Source organism: Eretmochelys imbricata, chromosome 4, assembly GCF_965152235.1.
Source record: "Eretmochelys imbricata isolate rEreImb1 chromosome 4, rEreImb1.hap1, whole genome shotgun sequence".
Taxonomy (NCBI): Eukaryota; Metazoa; Chordata; order Testudines; family Cheloniidae; genus Eretmochelys; species Eretmochelys imbricata.
This window is the reverse complement of record NC_135575.1, coordinates 145,466,991-145,485,002: the sequence shown is the minus strand read 5'-3', so window position 1 is coordinate 145,485,002 and position 18,012 is coordinate 145,466,991. Positions and strand designations below refer to the sequence as shown.

The 18,012-nt window shown below is 59.9% G+C and overlaps 1 protein-coding gene across 1 annotated transcript; it reads right to left on the bottom strand.

Annotated features, from left to right (window-relative positions):
* Positions 1–286: 286 nt before the first annotated feature.
* On the bottom strand, positions 287–3,401 carry LOC144264437 (neurofilament light polypeptide-like). Its single transcript, XM_077816198.1, has 3 exons — positions 2,409–3,401; positions 1,302–1,426; positions 287–660 (listed from the first exon to the last, which is right to left on the bottom strand). Exons 1-3 carry the CDS (start codon positions 3,399–3,401, stop codon positions 609–611), a joined length of 1,170 nt encoding a protein of 389 aa, XP_077672324.1. The 3' UTR covers positions 287–608.
* Positions 3,402–18,012: the final 14,611 nt, after the last annotated feature.

Here is an 18,012-nt window from a genome sequence, read left to right as displayed (position 1 = left end):
TCCCTCGGCACGGCCGGGGGGCAGCTCTGAGGGGGACGTCACTTGTGGTTTCGCCCTGCGGGATCCGGAGAGGGCACGTGCCACTTGTGGTTGAAGGCCCGGTGCCCGGGGGACGTCACTTGGGTCGGAGGCAGCTCAGCTGCAGGCAGCAGCAAGAGGGCATCAGCCCCGGGAGCCCTGCTGGGGCCAAGCGGTACCCGGGGCGGGTGCTGGGCTCCTGAGGACACACCCAAGAGGCCTTGTCCAGCGGGGCCTGGCCCGTGTTCAGCACAGCGCTGGGAGGGGAAGGGCGTGGCTGGAGTCCAGGACGCTCCTGGCCTCTCCCTGCACTGCTGACGGGGGGTCTGGAGCCTGCCCTTGCTGGGCCATGGCGGAGATTGGCTGCAGCCCCTTGGCCTCGTTGCCCCACGAGACGGGGCTCTCACAGGCGCCTGGCAGCACGGCCCTGGCCGCTGGTGAATGGCCCTGGGGGGGCAGCTGCTCGGCTCCCTCAGCACTGGGGGGAAAGGGGAGTGACTGGAGGGGTGTGAAGGGGACAAGGCAGCAGGGGGTGCAGAGAACGTGGGGGTGACTGGGGGCTTTGCTCCTGCTGCAGGGGCCCCCGCTGATCACAGGGGAGATGAGTAGCTCAGGCGGATCTCTTCCCCCTCCAGCAGTTTCCTGTAAGACACCCAAAGGGGATAGCGCAGCTCAGCCCCCCAGCCCACGCAGGAGCCCCCTGCCAGGCCCAACCACAGCCCCACTGCACGACAGGCCGAGCTCGGAGCCCCTGTCCCAACAAGATAAACAAAGGGGGACTCCTGGCCCCGACCAGGCGGCCCGGGACATGGTGGAGCAGCTCTAGGTCCATCCAGCAGGGGGCAGGCATCACCCTGTGACCCAGGGAGCGACCTGGGCACAGAGCCATTCTGGGGGCTGGTGCTCGGGGGCCCTGTCCATAGCAGGGAGATCTGTAGGGGCAGAGCTCGCTGACCTCGCACTGGGGCAACGTGGGGCTGGCGTGTCCCCCAGTCTGTGGCTGAGCATTGGTGGCACCGTAGCAAGACGGCCCGAGGGCAGCCAGAAGCATGCAACCCTTGGCTCTTCCCCCTCAGAGGGGGGGGTCAGGATCCTTCTCCCCATAGCACCGGCAGGGGAAGAAACGGAGGCGAGAGGGGGCCGCAGTGCAGGGCTGGGAACCAAACCCAGGAGTTCTGACACAGCCCGCCCTGCAGCCCGCCTCCTGGGGACAGCCACTTCCTCTGGAAGCCTGGGGGAGCTGGGGGGCCAGGCGGGGGCCAGGCAGGGCTGGGGGCCAGTACCTGTAGGCAGCAATCTCGATGTCCAGCGCCATCTTGACATTGAGCAGGTCCTGGTACTCACGCAGGTATCGCGCCATCTCCTGCTTGGCCTCCCTGATCTTCTGCTCCAGGTCGGCCACACGCTCCTGGCAGGGAGAGAGGCCTGGCCGGTCAGTGCCGCCTGGGCCCCGGTCTCAGCCCTGGGCCTGCCGTATCCAAGCCCGGGGGTCACGACCCAGCCCCGCTGGCCAGCCAGGTCCCTGCGCCTTCACCCCCTGCACCATCACCACTGCTCCCCCATTCAGCCACTGGCTGGCCAGGGTACCCCAGCCCCCCACTGGGTAGAGTTCCCAACCTCCAGCCCCACGGCCAGAGGTGCTAGGGATGGCAAAGTCTCCAGGGCTGAGGGGCAGAGCCTTCCCCAGGCTCTGAATGCCCCCACCCTGGGGCTCCCAGCCCTGCCCAGGGAGCTGGCTCCAGACAGACCCATTGACCTGCCAACGCCTCCCATGACCCCCGGCCCATCCGGCCGCCATTGGGTTATGGCCCGGTCACCTCCATGGCATTCATGCCCTCAGGGCGTCTGAGCCAAGGTGGCACTTCTTCTCTCTCCTGGCCCCTGGCAGCTCCGGGCCATGGGAGCACCATCCCTCTGAGCTGGGGAGCGGGACCGACCCGCCAGGGTCGCTGCTCATTGAGAGAGAAACTCTGCTCCAAAGAGTGTGCGCCCCTCCCTTCCCCACTCCTTGCCGTCCCCAGGATGCGGTTTGCTCCCACTGCCCCTCAAACGACCCGGCCGATGGCCCCACTCCCCCGGCCCAGAGCTGCTCTCTCCCAAGGATCGAGGACACGTCCCAGGCTCCCTCCTTGTGCCTGGTGCCAGCCCGCCCCAGGGTTGTGCAGGCTGTGGTGGCGAGCCCTGCCAGGGGCTGTTTGTGGGGAGGGCGTCGGACCCTGGCAGGAGACCCTGGCAGTCCTGGGCCCAGCTTTCTGTCCGTGCCACAGGGGGCTAAATGAAGCTGAGAACCCAGGAGTCCTGGCTCCAGGCCCGTGCGCCTGTCCTACACAGGCGAGGGAGCTGGCTTGCCCAGCGCCTCCTGCCCCATGCCAGGCCGGCCCTGGCCTCACCTGGTACGTGGCCACCTCGCTGCTCTGCCTGTCCTCCGCGCTCTCCAGCTGCTTGTTGAGGGAGTCGATGACGCTGCGCAGGGCCTCGACCTCGGCCGAGCGGGACTGCAGCTGGAGCCGGTATTCGGCCGTCTCCTCCCGCATGGACCTCACCGCCTGGTTGTTCTTGCTGGCCAGCTCAGCCACCGAGGCGAACCTGGTGCGGTACCAGTCTTCGGCCGCCTGCCTGTTCCTGCCGGCCAGCGTCTCGTACTGCGCGCGGATCTCCCGCAGCGCGGCCGCCAGGTCGGGCTTGGCTCCCGCCAGGCTCACATCCACCGGCAGGCTGGCCGCCTCCACCTGGGCCGACAGCTCGGCACGCTCCTGCCCAAAGACCTTGTGGAGGAAGGCGATCTCCCCCAGCAGGGAGCCGATGCTGCCCTCCACGTCGCTGTGAGCCAGTGCGGCCTGGCTGGCCTCCTCCCGCACCTTCTGCAGCGTCTCCTCGGCCTGCAGCCGCAGCCGGGCCTCCTCCTCGTACCGCTCCTTCAGCTGGCTGCAGGCGTCGCGCAGCTGGTCCCGGCTGGCCTCCACGCGCATCTTCTCGCCCGCCTCTGCCTCCAGCAGGCCACGCAGGCCACGCAGCTCCTGCCGGTACAGCAGCTGCCGGCGCGAGGGGCCCCGCTGCTCCTGCCGCAACGCCTCCAGCTCCACCCGCAGCACCTCGTTCTCCCGCTCCAGCCGGCGCACCTTCTCGACGTAGGCGGCGAAGCGGTCGTTGAGGCCGACCAGCTGCTCCTTCTCCTGGGCCCGCAGCCCCAGCAGCTCCGTGTTCAGGCTACTCACCTGGGACAGGTCCAACTGCTCCAGGGAGGCGACGCAGCCCGAGTGCGGGGCGGGGGCCAGCGCCGGCCGGTGCAGGGCGTACAGGGAGGAGGAGACGGTGGACTTGGTGGAGCGGACGCTCCGGTACTCCTGCCAGGGCTTGCGGAAGCCATAGGGGTCGTAGCTCATCTTGGCCAGGGAGCCTGGCTGCCAGGGCAGCTGCAAGGGGGTGTGGGGGGAGCGCAGGGCTGGGCCTGGAGCGGGGTTGGGGGGTGAGCAGAGCCAGCAGTTGCAGCGGGGGGTGGGGGGGTGGGAGGGGAGGGGGGGCACAGCCAGCAGCCAGAGCACCAGCCAGGGCTCTGCACCAATGCCAAAATGCTGCAGTGCCCTTGCCTTTATATAGGGCCTGCCTGCCCGCCCCTCCCCCTCCCCCCAGCGTGGGGGGCCAATCAGAGGGCGCTGCGGCGAGCAGCAGGAGCAGTTCGCTGGTTCTCGGAGCCCAGGAGCCAGGAAGAGAAGCGGGAGGGTGCAGCCAGCAGTGAACGGGCTGGAGGCTGGGGCCCTGCCCTCCCCACTCTGGGTGCCCCCGGCACCCACCACGCCCAGCAGGGCTCGGGTGCAAAGTCCGGCCCCATGTGGGGTCCCAGGGGTCCCCCCAGACTGGCCCGTCTCTCTGCAGTTGTTACCCTGGGACTCCTGCTCGGAGTGGGACACGGGCAGCGCAATCTGCGCCGGGGAGCGAGCAGGACCGGGGGGAGCTCCCAGCTACCCCAGTCCCGGCCTGTCCCAGCAGGGGGCGCTGGCGGGCGAGGCAGGAGCCCTGGCTGGTGTGGGGGGGAGCTCCCAGCTACCCCAGTCCCGGCCTGTCCCAGCAGGGGGCGCTGGCGGGCGAGGCAGGAGCCCTGGCTGGTGTGGGGGGGAGCTCCCAGCTACCCCAGTCCCGGCCTGTCCCAGCAGGGGGCGCTGTGGGGGTGGGAGTTGCAGGGAGTGGGGCAGGAGCCCAGTGAGGCCATGCCAGGCACACCCCAACCCTCTGCACCTCTCCTACCCCCAATCCTCACTGTCCCCCAACCCCTAACCCCCAGCACACCCCAACCTCCTGCACCTCTCATACCCCCAAACCTCACTGTCCCTGAACCCCTAACCCCCAGCACACCCCAACCTCCTGCACCTCTCCTACCCCCAAACCTCACTGTCCCCCAACCCCTAGCCCCCAGCACACCCCAACCCCCTGCACCTGTCCCGCAATCCCTAATCCCAAACACACCCAATTTTTCTAATCTTTCTCACCCCAAACCTGCCCCCCCCCCCACAACTCCGCCATAGCACTTTTCCTTGCCAGCCCCACAAACTGCTCCCCTCTACAGGCCGGGCCTGAGCCAGGTTGTGGGGCTGTGCTGGGGTGGGCGTGCCCTGTCCCAGCGTGCTCGGGTGCGGTGTGGGTCGCCTGCTGCCTGTCATGACCCAGGCTCAGGCCCACAGGCACAATGGGAAGCAGCTGCCAGCCGGGGGCGCTGTTGCGTTGCCCCTCAGAGCCGCCCTCCGCTGTGGCATGATCCAGCGCCTGGCTCCCCCACCCCAGGCCAGCCCAGGGCAGTCCAGGCCCCACGTGGAGGGGCCGGACGACTGGCGGAGGCCGGAACTGGGCCCGGCCCTGCTGGGCGGCTGCCCCGGCTGTGTGGGGGGATCCTCAAGGGGTCACTGTCAGAGCCAGCCCATGCAAGGGAGAGCTCCAGCTGCCTGGCACCCATTCGCCGTGTCGGCCCAGCTGCTGCCCCCGCAGACCGCGGTCAGCCCTGGTGCCCACGCCCTGTCCTCATCCCCGCTCAAACCTCCCCCACATCCCATCTTCCCCCCCCCCAACACCTCCCATTTCTCATCCCGCCTCAAACCTCCCCCACATCCCATCTGGGACTGTTCTTAATGTTTCCTCTGAATAGTGTGGGGGTGCCTCAGTTTCCCCTAGGCAGTTCTTAAGTCTCTAGGGGGTGGGGTAAGGGTGTATGATCATTGCAGAGCCCTAGAGGGCAGGTGTATGCAGGGGTCTGGACACAGAGAATGGCCAACACCCTGTTTCCTGGCCACTGATGGCCTGGGCCCTTCCCCCCTGCAAGGTGAGAGCTAAAGGGTTGGAGAACAAAGGAATCCGGTGACCTCCTGGCCCAGGAAAGGGACAAAGCCCAGAGGAGGAGGGGCTGAAGGGAGTTTCAGTTTGGGGCTGGCTGGGACATGGAGTGAAGTGCAGACATGGTTGTCTGGCTCACTGCCCCCCAAACTGGACCCAGCTGAGGGGTCCGGTTCTCTGCACTTACAAGCTCTGTGTTAGACCATGTTCCTGTCGTCTAATAAACCTTCTGTTTTACTGGCTGGCTGAGAGTCACATCAGACTGCGAAGTTGGGGGGCAGGACCCTCTGGCTTCCCCAGGATCCCTGCCTGAGCGGACTCGCTGTGGGAAGCGCACGGAGGGGCAGAGGAGGCTGAATGCTCCAAGGTCAGGCCCAGGAAGGTGGAAGCTGTGTGAGCTGTGTGTCCTGAAAACAGGCTGCTCACAGAAAAGCGACTGCCCCAGAGTCCTGACTGGCTTCATGGGGAGCAGTTCCAGAGCATCACCCAGGGACTCCGTGGCAGCTGGTGGTAGTGGTGGGATATACTGCACCCTGTGGACGGCGCTTCCTGCAGTAAGTGACTGGGGAGCAGTAAAATGAAGGGGGATTGACGGGGACCAGGCGTGCTGAAGGCTCAGAGAGAGACCGTTTCAGGGGGCGGTTAACCCCTGGGAGTGTGTGACCAGAGAGAAGGACTTTTGCAGTAACAGGGTTCCTCGGGGGATTGCAGCGAGCGGTCCCAGGGGTGGAGGAGTCTGCAGCTCGACCCTGGCAAAGAGGGGGTGACCTCGAGAAGGGCTGGCACACGAGGGGTTCTCCCTGGAAACCGTGGGGAGCTGAGAGCACACAGGCCTGTGAGTCCACAACAACTGGGGAGGAGCGGAGTGATGGCCTGTCACCGTCTCCTGAAGAAGGACATTGTAACCCTGTGCAGAAAGAGAGGGTTGAGCGCTGGAAAGTTCATCAAGGCACAGTTAATCGTGCAGCTGGAGGAGGATGACCGCTCTAAGGAACAGATTCCTGACCCCAAATGGGGCTATAGCAGGATCTGGGAGCAGCTGGAGTGGTAGCCAGGCATTCCCAAGATTCCTGTCCCCGACCTTCACGATCGGGTTCCCCATCGGGGGATCGGAGACGGACGGGATTGGAGCTGAGTCCGAGAGAGCGAGAGGACTGTGAGAGACAGCGAGAGCCCGAGAAAGGGCTGCAGAAGCAGCAGCAGCATGAACTGGCGGTGGTGGGGCGGAGAGGCCTAGGGGACCCCCCAGAGGTGAGTGGGGACAGACCCTGCGGGGCCAGTTCCGCAGGGAACCTCGAGACTAAATTGCTGCCCCTGGTTAAGGAGGGGGGGGATGTGGATGCCACCTCACTGCCTTTGAGCAGGCTGGAGATTTGAACCAGGGGGACCCTGCGGAAAAGCCCCGGTGTCTAGCTCCCTTGCTGGTTCCCAAGGCCATAGACTCCGTCAGCCAGATGGCTGGGGTGGTGGACAGGCTCCCACTCCTGACCGCAACCTATATGTCTGTGTGGAGTCTCCTGGGGTCAGGCCCCTCGGACCCCCAGTGGGAGCGGGAGGTGATGGTCAATGGGGAGACATTCCTGGGGTGGCGAGATCCTGGGACAGAGAGAACTGGTGTCAGGCCCTGGGTGGTGCAGCCTCAGATGCTGAGGGGCTGTGTGAGCCGGGTGAGGGTCCCAGGGACAAAGCCCCTCGCCCTGCCTATGGCCCAGATCCCTGTGCAGACCCAGGAGGGGTGGGGCCGGCTGGTCGTTGGGGTGCTCCAGGATACCAGCTGCGAGACCCTGTTGTGGGGTGACTGTGTCTCTTTGGGACAGGATCCAGGCCCTGCTCCGGTAACTGCCAAGGGTTTGAATTTGAATCCAGGGAACCAGTCGGTGGAGAGGGGGCTCACGCTGGCTCTGATGCAGGGAGGAAAGCAGGGAGCTCGCTGCCTACCCCCACTGGGACAGCAAGGGCAGCGCTGAGCACAGGGGGAGCTGAGACCCCAGCTGAGGGGGGGAGACACAGGCAGGGCAGGGGATCTGTGGGGAGTGGCAAGGTGCTTGGTAAGGAAAGTTTGGATGAGCCTAGGCAGCCTTGTGAGCTGATGGCTGTGTCTAGTCAGCAGGGTGGGAAGGCGAGGAGAGTGGAAGATGAGAGTCCCTGGACCTTACCTGTTAGCTGGGTGGAGAATTGGGACAGTGAAGGAAACATGCCTGTGTCTGCCAGGGGTATTGACTTGCCCATGGAGGGAGCTACCCTGATCTCCAAGCAGTTGTCTGTGACCAGCCTTGTGTGCTGGGACAAAGGGAATGAGATCCCAAGCTGTGTGTCTGGGAAAGGAGAAAGTGTGTCCGGCTCTTCTTTGTCTGTGGAGCAGACAGAAGGGGCCTTTCAGCCTGTGATGGTTGAGGGTCGTGCAGTTGTCTCAGAGCTGGTTCTGGATTCAGCTAAAGCCCAGGAAGGGAAGGGTCCTAAGTTTGTGTCTGCTCCGGAGAATGGCCCTGTTACTAGGTCGCATCCAGTTAGTGTCTATGTAAAATCCCAGAGCCCAGACAATTCTGGTGCTTGTATTTTGCCTGTTGCTAGTGTGTTGTTGGAAAGGGTGGAGCAACTCTGTCTAATCAGGGTGAGATCCTAGCCAGGGCACAAGGAGAGAATGAAGGTGATTTGATTGTGTTACCTACTGAGGGTGTGGAAACCTGTCGCAAGAAGGAAAAGATTCCTGAACTTGTGTGTGGCAAAGCGAAGGAGAATGCTTCTGACCTTTTATCTAGGAAGTCTGTAAGTTTGCCTGAAAGGGGATTGTGTAGGAATCCGCCGGATGGGCCAGAGGTAATTCTGGATGTAAGGGAGACCCAGAAAGAGTCTGTTGTTGCTCAGGAAAGTGTTCCTCTAGAGCAAGCCCTAGGTGAAGAGCAGAATTTCTGTGTGGGGTGAATTGTTGCATAGAAAAGGCCTCGGGAAAGGAATCCTCATGGAGTCTTTGCAAGCAGTTTACTGCAACTGGAAGGGTGTGAAAGTGATTTAATCAAAAAGAAAAGGAGTACTTGTGGCACCTTAGAGACTAACCAATTTATTTGAGCATAAGGTTTTGTGAGCTACAGCTCACTTCATCGGATAGCACCTGCAAGTGCTATCGACCGCCCCCGACCTAAGGGAGGGCGTGAAACTGGAAGGGCCTGGTGTAACTCCTACCAAGGAATGGGAGAGATGCTGGAGCATCCATGGGAACGTTGGTGGCTTCGAACTTCCCCCGGTCACTGGCTAAAGTGACCCCGCTCAGTTCGATCTCGAAGGGCGGAGAGATGTGACGAAGTGGGACTGTTCTTAATGTTTCCTCTGAATAGTGTGGGGGTGCCTCAATTTCCCCTAGGCAATTCTTAAGTGTCTAGATGGTGGGGTAAGGGTGTATGATCCTTGCAGAGCCTTAGAGGGCATGTGTGTGCAGGAGTCTGGACACAGAGAATGGCCGACACCCTGTTTCCTGGCCACTGATGGCCTGGGCCCTTCCCCCCTGCAAGGTGAGAGCTAAAGGGTTGGAGAACAAAGGAATCCGGTGACCTCCTGGCCTGGGAAAGGGACAGAGCCCAGAGGAGGAGGGGCTGGAGGGAGTTTCAGTTTGGGGCTGGCTGGGACATGGAGTGAAGTGCAGACGTGGTTGTCTGGCTCACTGCCCCCCAAAAGGGACCCGGTTGAGGGGTCCGGTTCTCTGCACCTACAAGCTCTGTTTTAGACCATGTCCCTGTTGTCTAATAAACCTTCTGTTTTCCTGGCTGGCTGAGAGTCAGGTCTGACTGCGGAGTTGGGGGGCAGGACCCTCTGGCTTCCCCAGGAGCCCGCCTTGGCGGACTCGCTGTGGGAAGCGCACGGAGGGGCAGAGGACGCCAAAGGCTCCGAGGTCAGACCCAGGAAGGTGGAAGCCGGGTGAGCTGTGTGTCCTGCAGACAGGCTGCTCACAGAAAGGAGACTTCCCCAGAGTCCTGCCTGGCTTCGTGGGGAGCAGTTCCAGAGCATCGCCCGGGGACTCCGTGACACCTCCCCGTCCTCATCCCCCATCAAACCTTCTCCACATCCCATCTCCCCCTCCCCCAACACCTCCCGCTCCCCCTCCCCATCAAACCTCCCCCACATCCCATCTCCCCCTCCCCATCAAAGCTCCCCCTCCTCAGCCCCCCTCAAACCTCCCCCACACTCCACCTCCCCCACAGACCCCACCTCCTCATCCCACATCAAACCTCCCCCACATCCCATCTCCCCCTCTCCTATCAAACCTCCCCCACATCCCATCTCCCCATCCCCCAACACCTCCCGCTCCCCATACCCCATCAAACCTCCCCCACACTCCACCTCCCCCACAGACCCCACCTCCCCATCCCCTATCAAACCTCCTCCACATCCCATCTCCCCCTCCCCCAAAACCTCCCCCTCCTCAGCCTCCCTCAAACCTCCCCCACACTCCACCTCCCCCACAGACCCCACCTCCTCATCCCCCATCAAACCTCCCCCACAGTCCACCTCCCCCACAGACCCCACCTCCTCATCCCCCATCAAACCTCCCCCACATCCCATTTCCCCCTCTCCCAACACCTCCCCCACCCCATCCCCCATCAAACCTCCCCCACAGTCCACCTCCCCCACAGACCCCACCTCCCCATCCCCCATCAAACCTCCCCCACATCCCATCTCCCCCTCCCCCAACACCTCCTGCTCCCCATCCCCATCAAACCTAGCTCAGTGGTTTGAGCATTGGCCTGCTAAACCCAGGGTTGGGAGTTCAATCCTTGAGGGGGCCATTTAAGGATCTGGGGCAAAAACTGGGGACTGGTCCTGCTTTGAGAAGGGGGTTGGACTAGATACCTCCTGAGGTCCCTTCCAACCCTGAGATTCTATGAAACCTCCCCCACAGACCCCACCTCTTCATCCCACTTCACACGTCCCCCCCCCACAGACCAACCTCATCCCCAACCTCATACCAACCTTCCCACCACCCACCACCCAACTTCATCCCCACCCACCTCACCCCACCTTCCCCCCCAACAGCAGCCTCTCCATCCCTCCACCCCCACCCCATGTGCACTGCCCCAGAGCCACTCAGCCAATGCTCCGTGCAGAGGGCAGCGCCGCCCGTCTGGCTTGGCTCGAGGCCCTGGCTGTGCCCCAGGCTGCGGGAGTCGGGTCTGCTGTTGCTTTCCATGGCCAAGGGCCCCAGGAACTCTCCTTCACCAGCACACAGCCCAGGGCGCGCTTCGGGCTGAGACCCACCCTGAGTGCCTGGTTCCCAGCCAGGATCTTGCCCCCCAGCCAGGAGTTCAGCCCGTCCATCACCGCAGTGTCTGGGCTCAGGTCGACAGTCATGGGGAAGATGCCTGGGGTTTGAGGAGTCTCTGGCTCTCCGGTGGGGCAGCTGGTGGGTTTCAGGGTGATGGGAAGGGGTCTGTGTCCTTACAGGAGGCAGGCCCTTTCCTAGGGGGGCTGTGGCCAGTGCTGCTCCCCAGTCCCTGCCTGGCCTCCCCCCGACACTGGGGGTGGCCGTGGTGCAGTGGCATGCGGCTGCAGAATGCCCAAGTTCACACTCAGCCCGTGCAGCCAGGCCCCCAGAACACGCTCTGGGCCATGGCTCCGCCAGCCCCTGCCCCGCTTCCCCCATTCCCCGCTGCTTGGCCGTCTCCCCGGGCAGGATGGGTGTAAAACCAAGCCTGGTATCTCCATGTGAGCCTGAGAACTTCCCCACGCTGCCTGCCAGGGGACCAGTCCCGCCGCTCTGGGGTGCAAGCTGCCTGGGGTCACTGCCAGAGGTGTCCAGTGTCCCGCTCTGCAGGAGCGGCACTCACTGCTTGGCAGGGGAGTGAGCTCCAGCCCTGGGGTGAGTGACTGACGTGAACAGTGGGGGCTGCATGCGGAGCTGCTTCCCGAGGAGCCCTAGCCGGCCAGTCTTGGATCCCCAATCCCTCTCGGGGTGCTGACTCCGAGAGAACAGTGATTAAAAGCCCGCTCCCAAGCCACGGAGGAGCTAGCAAACGGGAGAGTTGTGTGGGGGAGTTTAGAGAGGGGGGATGAGAGCCAGGCCTTACCTTATACTTAGGCCAAAAACAGCCCCCCAAAAGACCCCAAAGAACAAACAAACAACCCCCCTGCCAGAGTCAAACTAGCTCTGGCAGCAGCCCAGTGTACTGCCCTGAATGCAGCATGGAGAGTTACGGGTCCTTGGGCAGCTGGCCTATGGGTGCATTTGGTGCAAGCAGCTCCTGGTCCTCAGAGACGGAGTACGAGCTCTGAAGCCCAGAGTGGCTGAACTGGAGGAGCGAAGGGAGACAGAGGGGTACACGGAGGAGACTTTCCGGGGCACAGCAGAGCAGTCCCACCCCCGGTCTGAGAGCATCAGTGCTGTTGAGGAGGATGAAAATCTCCAGGAAGGAGAACATCCAACTGGAGCAGAGGGAAATGATCCCATAGTTGGGACCCTCCTTCCAGATGATGTCATGGTGTCCCCTCGCACGGAGGAGACCCCTCCAAGGGAGGGAACCCCAGTTATTAGGAAGAGACGGGTAATAGTGATGGGGGATTCGATCATTAGAAATGTAGACAGCTGGGTTTGTGATGATTGGGAGAACCACACTGTGACTTGCCTGCCTGGGGTGTGAAGGTTGCAGATCTCTGGAGACATCTAGATAGATGTATGTGTGGTGTTGGGGAGGAGCCAATGGCCGTGGTACATGTAGGTCCTGGGGACATTGGGAAGGATAGGAGAGAGGTCCTGGAGGCCACATTTAGGCAGGTAAGAGATTGAAGTCCAGGACCTTCATGGCAGCAGGGCCGCCCAGAGGATTCAGGGGGCCTGGGGTCTTCAGCAGCGGAGGTCCTTCCACTCCGGGTCTTCGGAGCACTTCGCCAAAGACATGGAGCAGAAGGACTCCCCAACACCGAATTGCCACTGAAGACCTGGAGTGGAAGGTCCTTCACTCCAGGTGTGTTCAGCGGCACTGAAGGACCTGCCGCTGAAGTGCCACCAAAAACTCTCATGGGGGCCCCTGAAAACTCTAGTGGGGGCCCCTATGGGGCCGGGGGAAATTGCCCCATTTTCCCCCCCTCCTCCGGAGGGCCCTGCATGGCAGCTGTGATGCAGCAGGGAGGAGGAGGATTGACCTGGGGATGTGGCAGGGGAGTTTCACTGGGGAGGTGAGACTTCCCTGGAGGGAGGATACCTGAGCCTATCACCTGAGCCAGGAGCGGGCTGGGGCCAGGTGACACCTTCTGCCGGGGGAAACTGGACAAAGGCTGGGGGAGGAGCTGGCAGGGACTGGGGGAGATGGCTGGAGGGGTTTCCAGTTTTGGGAGTTGGCTGGGGAAGAGGAGGGAGCCCCAAGGCTGGGGTCTAATCTCCCTGCCCCCCAAGAAGGGCCTGACTAAGGGTCCTGTTTATGCCTGCAAGCTCTGGTCTGGACTGTGCTCCTGTCGTCTCTAATAAACCTTCTGCTCTACTGGCTGGCTGAGAGTCACGGGGAATTGCAGGATGTGGGGGTGCAGGGCCCGGACTCCCCCTCACGCTGTGACAGCAGCATTCTCGGAGATGCTCCCAGTTCCGGACGCAGGGCCAGGGAGACGGGCAGAGCTGCAGGGTCTCAGTGCATGGCTGAGACGATGGGGTAGGGAGGAGGGTTTAGATTTATTAGGAACTGGGAAACCTTTTGGGAAATAAGGAGCCTACACAGGAAGGGTGGGCTCCACCTAACGTACAGTGGAACCAGACTGCTGGCACGCCGCAGTAAAAGGCCAGACTGGAGGCTGCGGCCCCCCGGGGGAAGCCAATGGGTGGAGGAGCACACAGCTCAGACAGAGACACCCCTTAGGGGTGGAGTTGTATCCTAGTAAAGAGGAGAGGATAGAAGTTGCTAAGTGCAGGTAGGAGCTGAAGAAAAACAGTCAAACAAAACCGAGTCCCATTGATGACATCACATGGAGGCAGACAACTAAATATTGACAAGTTTTATAAGTGTTTGTGTACAAAAGCTAGAAGTCCAAATACTGAGATGGGTGAACTTGGGTGTTTGGTATTGAATGAGGATATTGATACAACAGGCATCAGAGAAACTTGCTGGGACACTGATAATCAAAGGGACACAGTAAAACCAGGGCACAAACGATGCCGGAATGACAGAGTAGGTTGTGCGGGTGGGGAGGGGAACAGTACAGGAGAGAAAGCAGAAAGTCAAATATAGCAAAAAGTGTCAATGACTCAAACTGCATCACTAAGAAACTCACTGGCTAGAAATTCCCTGCTGTATAATAAGAGTCTAGCAGTAGGAAGAGGCTACCAATCACCTGACCAGAAATGCTCAGGGAGATTAGAGTGGGTACAAAGGCAGAAAACCCAGTCATAAAGGCAGATTTCAGCTCTCCCCATCGCGACTGGATACGCTCACCTCAGGGCAGGGAGCAGAGAAACAATTTCTAGACACCATCAATGCTCGTTTCTTGGAGCAGCTAGTCTTGGCACCCACAAGGGGAGAGGCAATTCCTGATTCAGTCCCAAGGAGCGCACAGGATCCGCTCCAAGCGGTGAATGTAGCTGCCCTGCTCAGTAATAACGACCATAATGTAATTAAATTTAACATCCTTGTAGGGGGAAACACACCAAAGAAACCCACCACATTGGCATTTCATTTCAAAAAGGGGAACTACACAAAATGAGGAAACTAGTTAAACAAAAACTGCAAGGAATAGTCACAAGAGTGAAACGCCTGCAAGCTGCATGGAAACTTTATAAACACACCACAAGAGAGGCGCAAGCTAATTGTATATCCCAAATTAAAAAAAAAAGTGGTAAGTGGACCAAAAAATGCCACAATGGTGAAACAACAGCGTAAAGAGGCGGTGGGAGGCAAATGGACACCCTTTAAAAACTGGAAGGAAAAGCCTCTGAGGAAAATAGAAAAGAACAAACTGTGGCAAGTCAAGTGTAAAAATATAATTAGGCAGGCCAAAAAGAACTGGAAGAACAACTAGCAAAAGACAGAAAAACTAAGAGCAAAAAACAAAGCAAAACAAAACAAATTAAGTACATCAGAAGCAGGAAGCCTGCCACACAATGTGCTAAAAGAGCACTCAGGAAAGACAAGGCTAAATGAAGCTAAGAGAAGCTCAATGAATTGTTTGCATTGATCTTCACTGCAGAGAATGGGAGGGAGAGTCCCACACCTGGGCCATTCTTATTTGGTGACAAATCTGAGGAACTCTTCCAGAGACCCAGACTGCACTGTCAGTAGAGGAGGTTATACAACAAACTGATCAATTAAACAGCAATAAGTCACCAGGACCAGATGGTATTCAATTAAGAGTTCTCAAGGAACTCATAGATGAAATTACAGAACGACTAACTGTGGTATGTGTCACGGGGTTCCCGGGCGATGCTCTGGAACTGCTCCCTATGAAGCCAGGCAGGACTCTGGGGAAGTCTCCTCTCTGGGAGCAGCCTGTCTTCACGACACACAGCTCACACAGCTTCCACCTTCCATTCAGCATCCTCTGTCCCTCCGTGCGCTTCCCACAGCGAGTCCGCCCAGGCGGGGTCCTGGGGAAGGCAGAGGGCCCTGCCCCACAACTCCGCAGTCAGACGGGACTATCAGCAAGCCAGTAAAACAGAGGTTTATTAGACAACAGGAACATGGTCTGAAACAGAGCTTGCAGGTGCAGAGAACAGGACCCCTCAGCTGGGTCCATTTTCGGGGGCAGTGAGCCAGACAACCCCGTCTGCCCCTCATTCCATGTCCCCAGCCAGCCCCAAACTGACTCCCCCTCCAGCCCCTCCTCCTCTGGACTTTGTCCCTTTCCTGGGCCAGGAAGTCACAGGATTCCTTTGTTCTTCAACCCTTTAGCTCTCACCTTGCAGGGGGGAAGGGCCCAGGCCATCAGTTGCCAGGAAACAGGGTGTCGGCCATTCTCTGTGTCCAGACCCCTGCACACACCTGCCCTCTAGGGCTCTACAAGGATCATACACCCTTACCCCATCCCCTAGAGACTTAAGATCTGCATAAGAGAAACTGAGGCACCCCCACACTATTCAGAGGAAACATTAAGAACAGTCCCGCTTCGTCACATCTCTCCCCCCTTTGAGACCGAACTGAGTGGGGTCACTTTAGCCAGTGACCTGGGGAAGTTTGAACCCACCAACGTTCCCATGGATGCCCCAGCATCTCTCCCGTTCCTTGGTGGGAGTTACACCAGGCCCTTCCAGTTTTATGCCTTTCCAGTTTCACACCCTCCCTTAGGTCAGGGGTGGTCGACAGCACTCGCATGCCAAATGTGGGAAGGTTTATGCAGCCCACGCCCTTTTGCCATCCCAAAACCTCCCGGGGTCAAACTGGGATCGGGTCTTCTCCCAGCGCTCCAGTCTGGAGGCCTGCAATTCGGGCTCTCTTGGTTAAGGGCCCCCATCTTGACCTGGGTCACATACTGTTCACTTACAGAACTAGCATGGAGACACCCCTTTCTCAACAACCTTGTCTCCCCAACAAGCTGACCAAACACAGCCACTTGGTCAGAGGTCTGTTTAACTTTCTTAACAGCTTTCACTTCATCTGAGACCTTCTCAAAGCTATCCACACTGGACCCTTCAACAGGAAAGTCAGTGGATCCATTCACAACAGAAAATTTCTGGCTGTTAGGAACTGAAACTTTCTTGATTAAATCACTTTCACACCCTTCAGTTGCAGTAAACTGCTTGCAAAGACTCCTTTCCCTAGGACTTTTCTATGCAACAATTCACCCCGCACAGAAATTCTGCTCTTACCCTCTTCACCAAGGGCTTGCTCTAGAGGAACACTTTCCTGAGCAACAACAGACTCTTTCTGCATCTCCCTTACATCCAGAATTACCTCTGGCCCATCCGGCGGATTCCTACACAATCCCCTTTCAGGCAAACTGACAGACTTCCTAGATAAAAGGTCAGAAGCATTCTCCTTCCCTTTGCCACACACATGTTCAGGAATCTTTTCCTTCTTGCGACAGGTTTCCACACCCTCAGCAGGTAACACAATCAAATCTCCTTCATGCTCTTCTTGTACCCTGGCTAGGATCTCACCCTGATTAGACAGAGTTGCTACACCCTTTCCCAACAACACACTAGCAACAGGCAAATACAAGCACCAGAACTGTCTGGGCTCTGGGATTTTACATAGACACTAACTGGATGCGATCTAGTTACAGCGCCATTCTCCCGAGCAGACACAAACTTAGGACCCTTCCCTTCCTGGGCTTTAGCTGAATCCAGAACCAGCTCTGAGACAACTGCACGACCCTCAACCATCACAGGCTGAAAGGCCCCTTCTGTCTGCTCCACAGACAAAGAAGAGCCAGACACACTTTCTCCTTTCCCAGACACACAGCTTGGGAGCTCATTCCCCTTGTCCCAGCACACAAGGCTGGTCACAGACAACTGCTTGGAGACGGGGTTGGTAGTTCCCTCCATAGGCAAGTCAATACCCCTGGCAGACACAGGCACGTTTCCTTCATTGTCTCAATTCTCCACCCAGCTAACAGGTGAGGTCCAGGGACACTCATCTTCCACTCTCCTCGCCTTCCCACCCTGCTGACTAGACACAGCCATCAGATCACAAGGCTGCCTAGGCTCATCCAGACTTTCCTTACCCAGCACCTTGCCACTCCCAACAGATCCCCTCCCTTGCCTGTGTCTCCCCCCACTCAGCTGGGGTCTCAGCTCCCACTGTGCTCAGCGCTGCCCTTGCTGTCCCAGTGTGGGTAGGCAACGAGCTCCCTGCTTTCCTCACTGCATCAGAGCCAGCGGGAGCCCCTTCTCCGGTGTCCAAGGGGGTAGGGAGCATCTCTCTGTCTCACCCAGCCCCAGGGGTCTGGTTACAGGCAGGCAGGTATCCTGAGCCTAGCCGCTCCTCCCTGCTGCCAGCCAGGTCATCTGCATTTTCACTGACCATTTCCCTCTCCACCAATTGCTTCCCTGGATTCAAATTCAAACCCCTGGCAGTTACCGGACCAGGGCCTGGATCCTGTCTCAAAGAGACACAGTCACCCCACAACAGGGTCTCGCAGCTGGTGTCCTGGAGAACCCCAACAACCAGCCAGCCCCACCCCTCCTGGGTCTGCACAGGGATCTGGGCCATAGGCAGGGCAAGGGGCTTTGTCCCTGGGACCCTCACCCAGCTCACACAGCCCCTCAGCATCTGAGGCTGCACCACCCAGGGCCTGACAACAGTTCTCTCTGTCCCAGGATCTCGCCATCCCAGGAATGTCTCCCCATTGACCATCACCTTCCACCCACTGTGGGGTCTGAGCCCAGGAGACTCCACGCAGACATATAGGTTGGGGTCAGGAGTGGGAGCCTGTCCACCTCACCCCCATCTGGCTGACGGAGTCTGTGGCCTTGGGACCCAGCAAGGGAGCTAGACACCGGGGCTTTTCCGCAGGGTCCCCCTGGTTCAAATCGCCAGCCTGCTCAAAGGCAGTGAGGTGGCGTCCACATCCCCCCCCTCCTTAACCAGGGGCAGCAATTTAGTCTCGAGGTTCCCTGCGGAACTGGCCCCCTGGGGTCTATCCCCACTCACCCCGGGGAGGTCCCCTAGGCCTCTCCGCCCCACCACCGCCAGTTCATGCTGCTGCTGCTTCTGCAGCTCTTTCTCGGGCTCTCGCTGTCTCTCACAGTCCTCTTGCTCTCTCGCACTC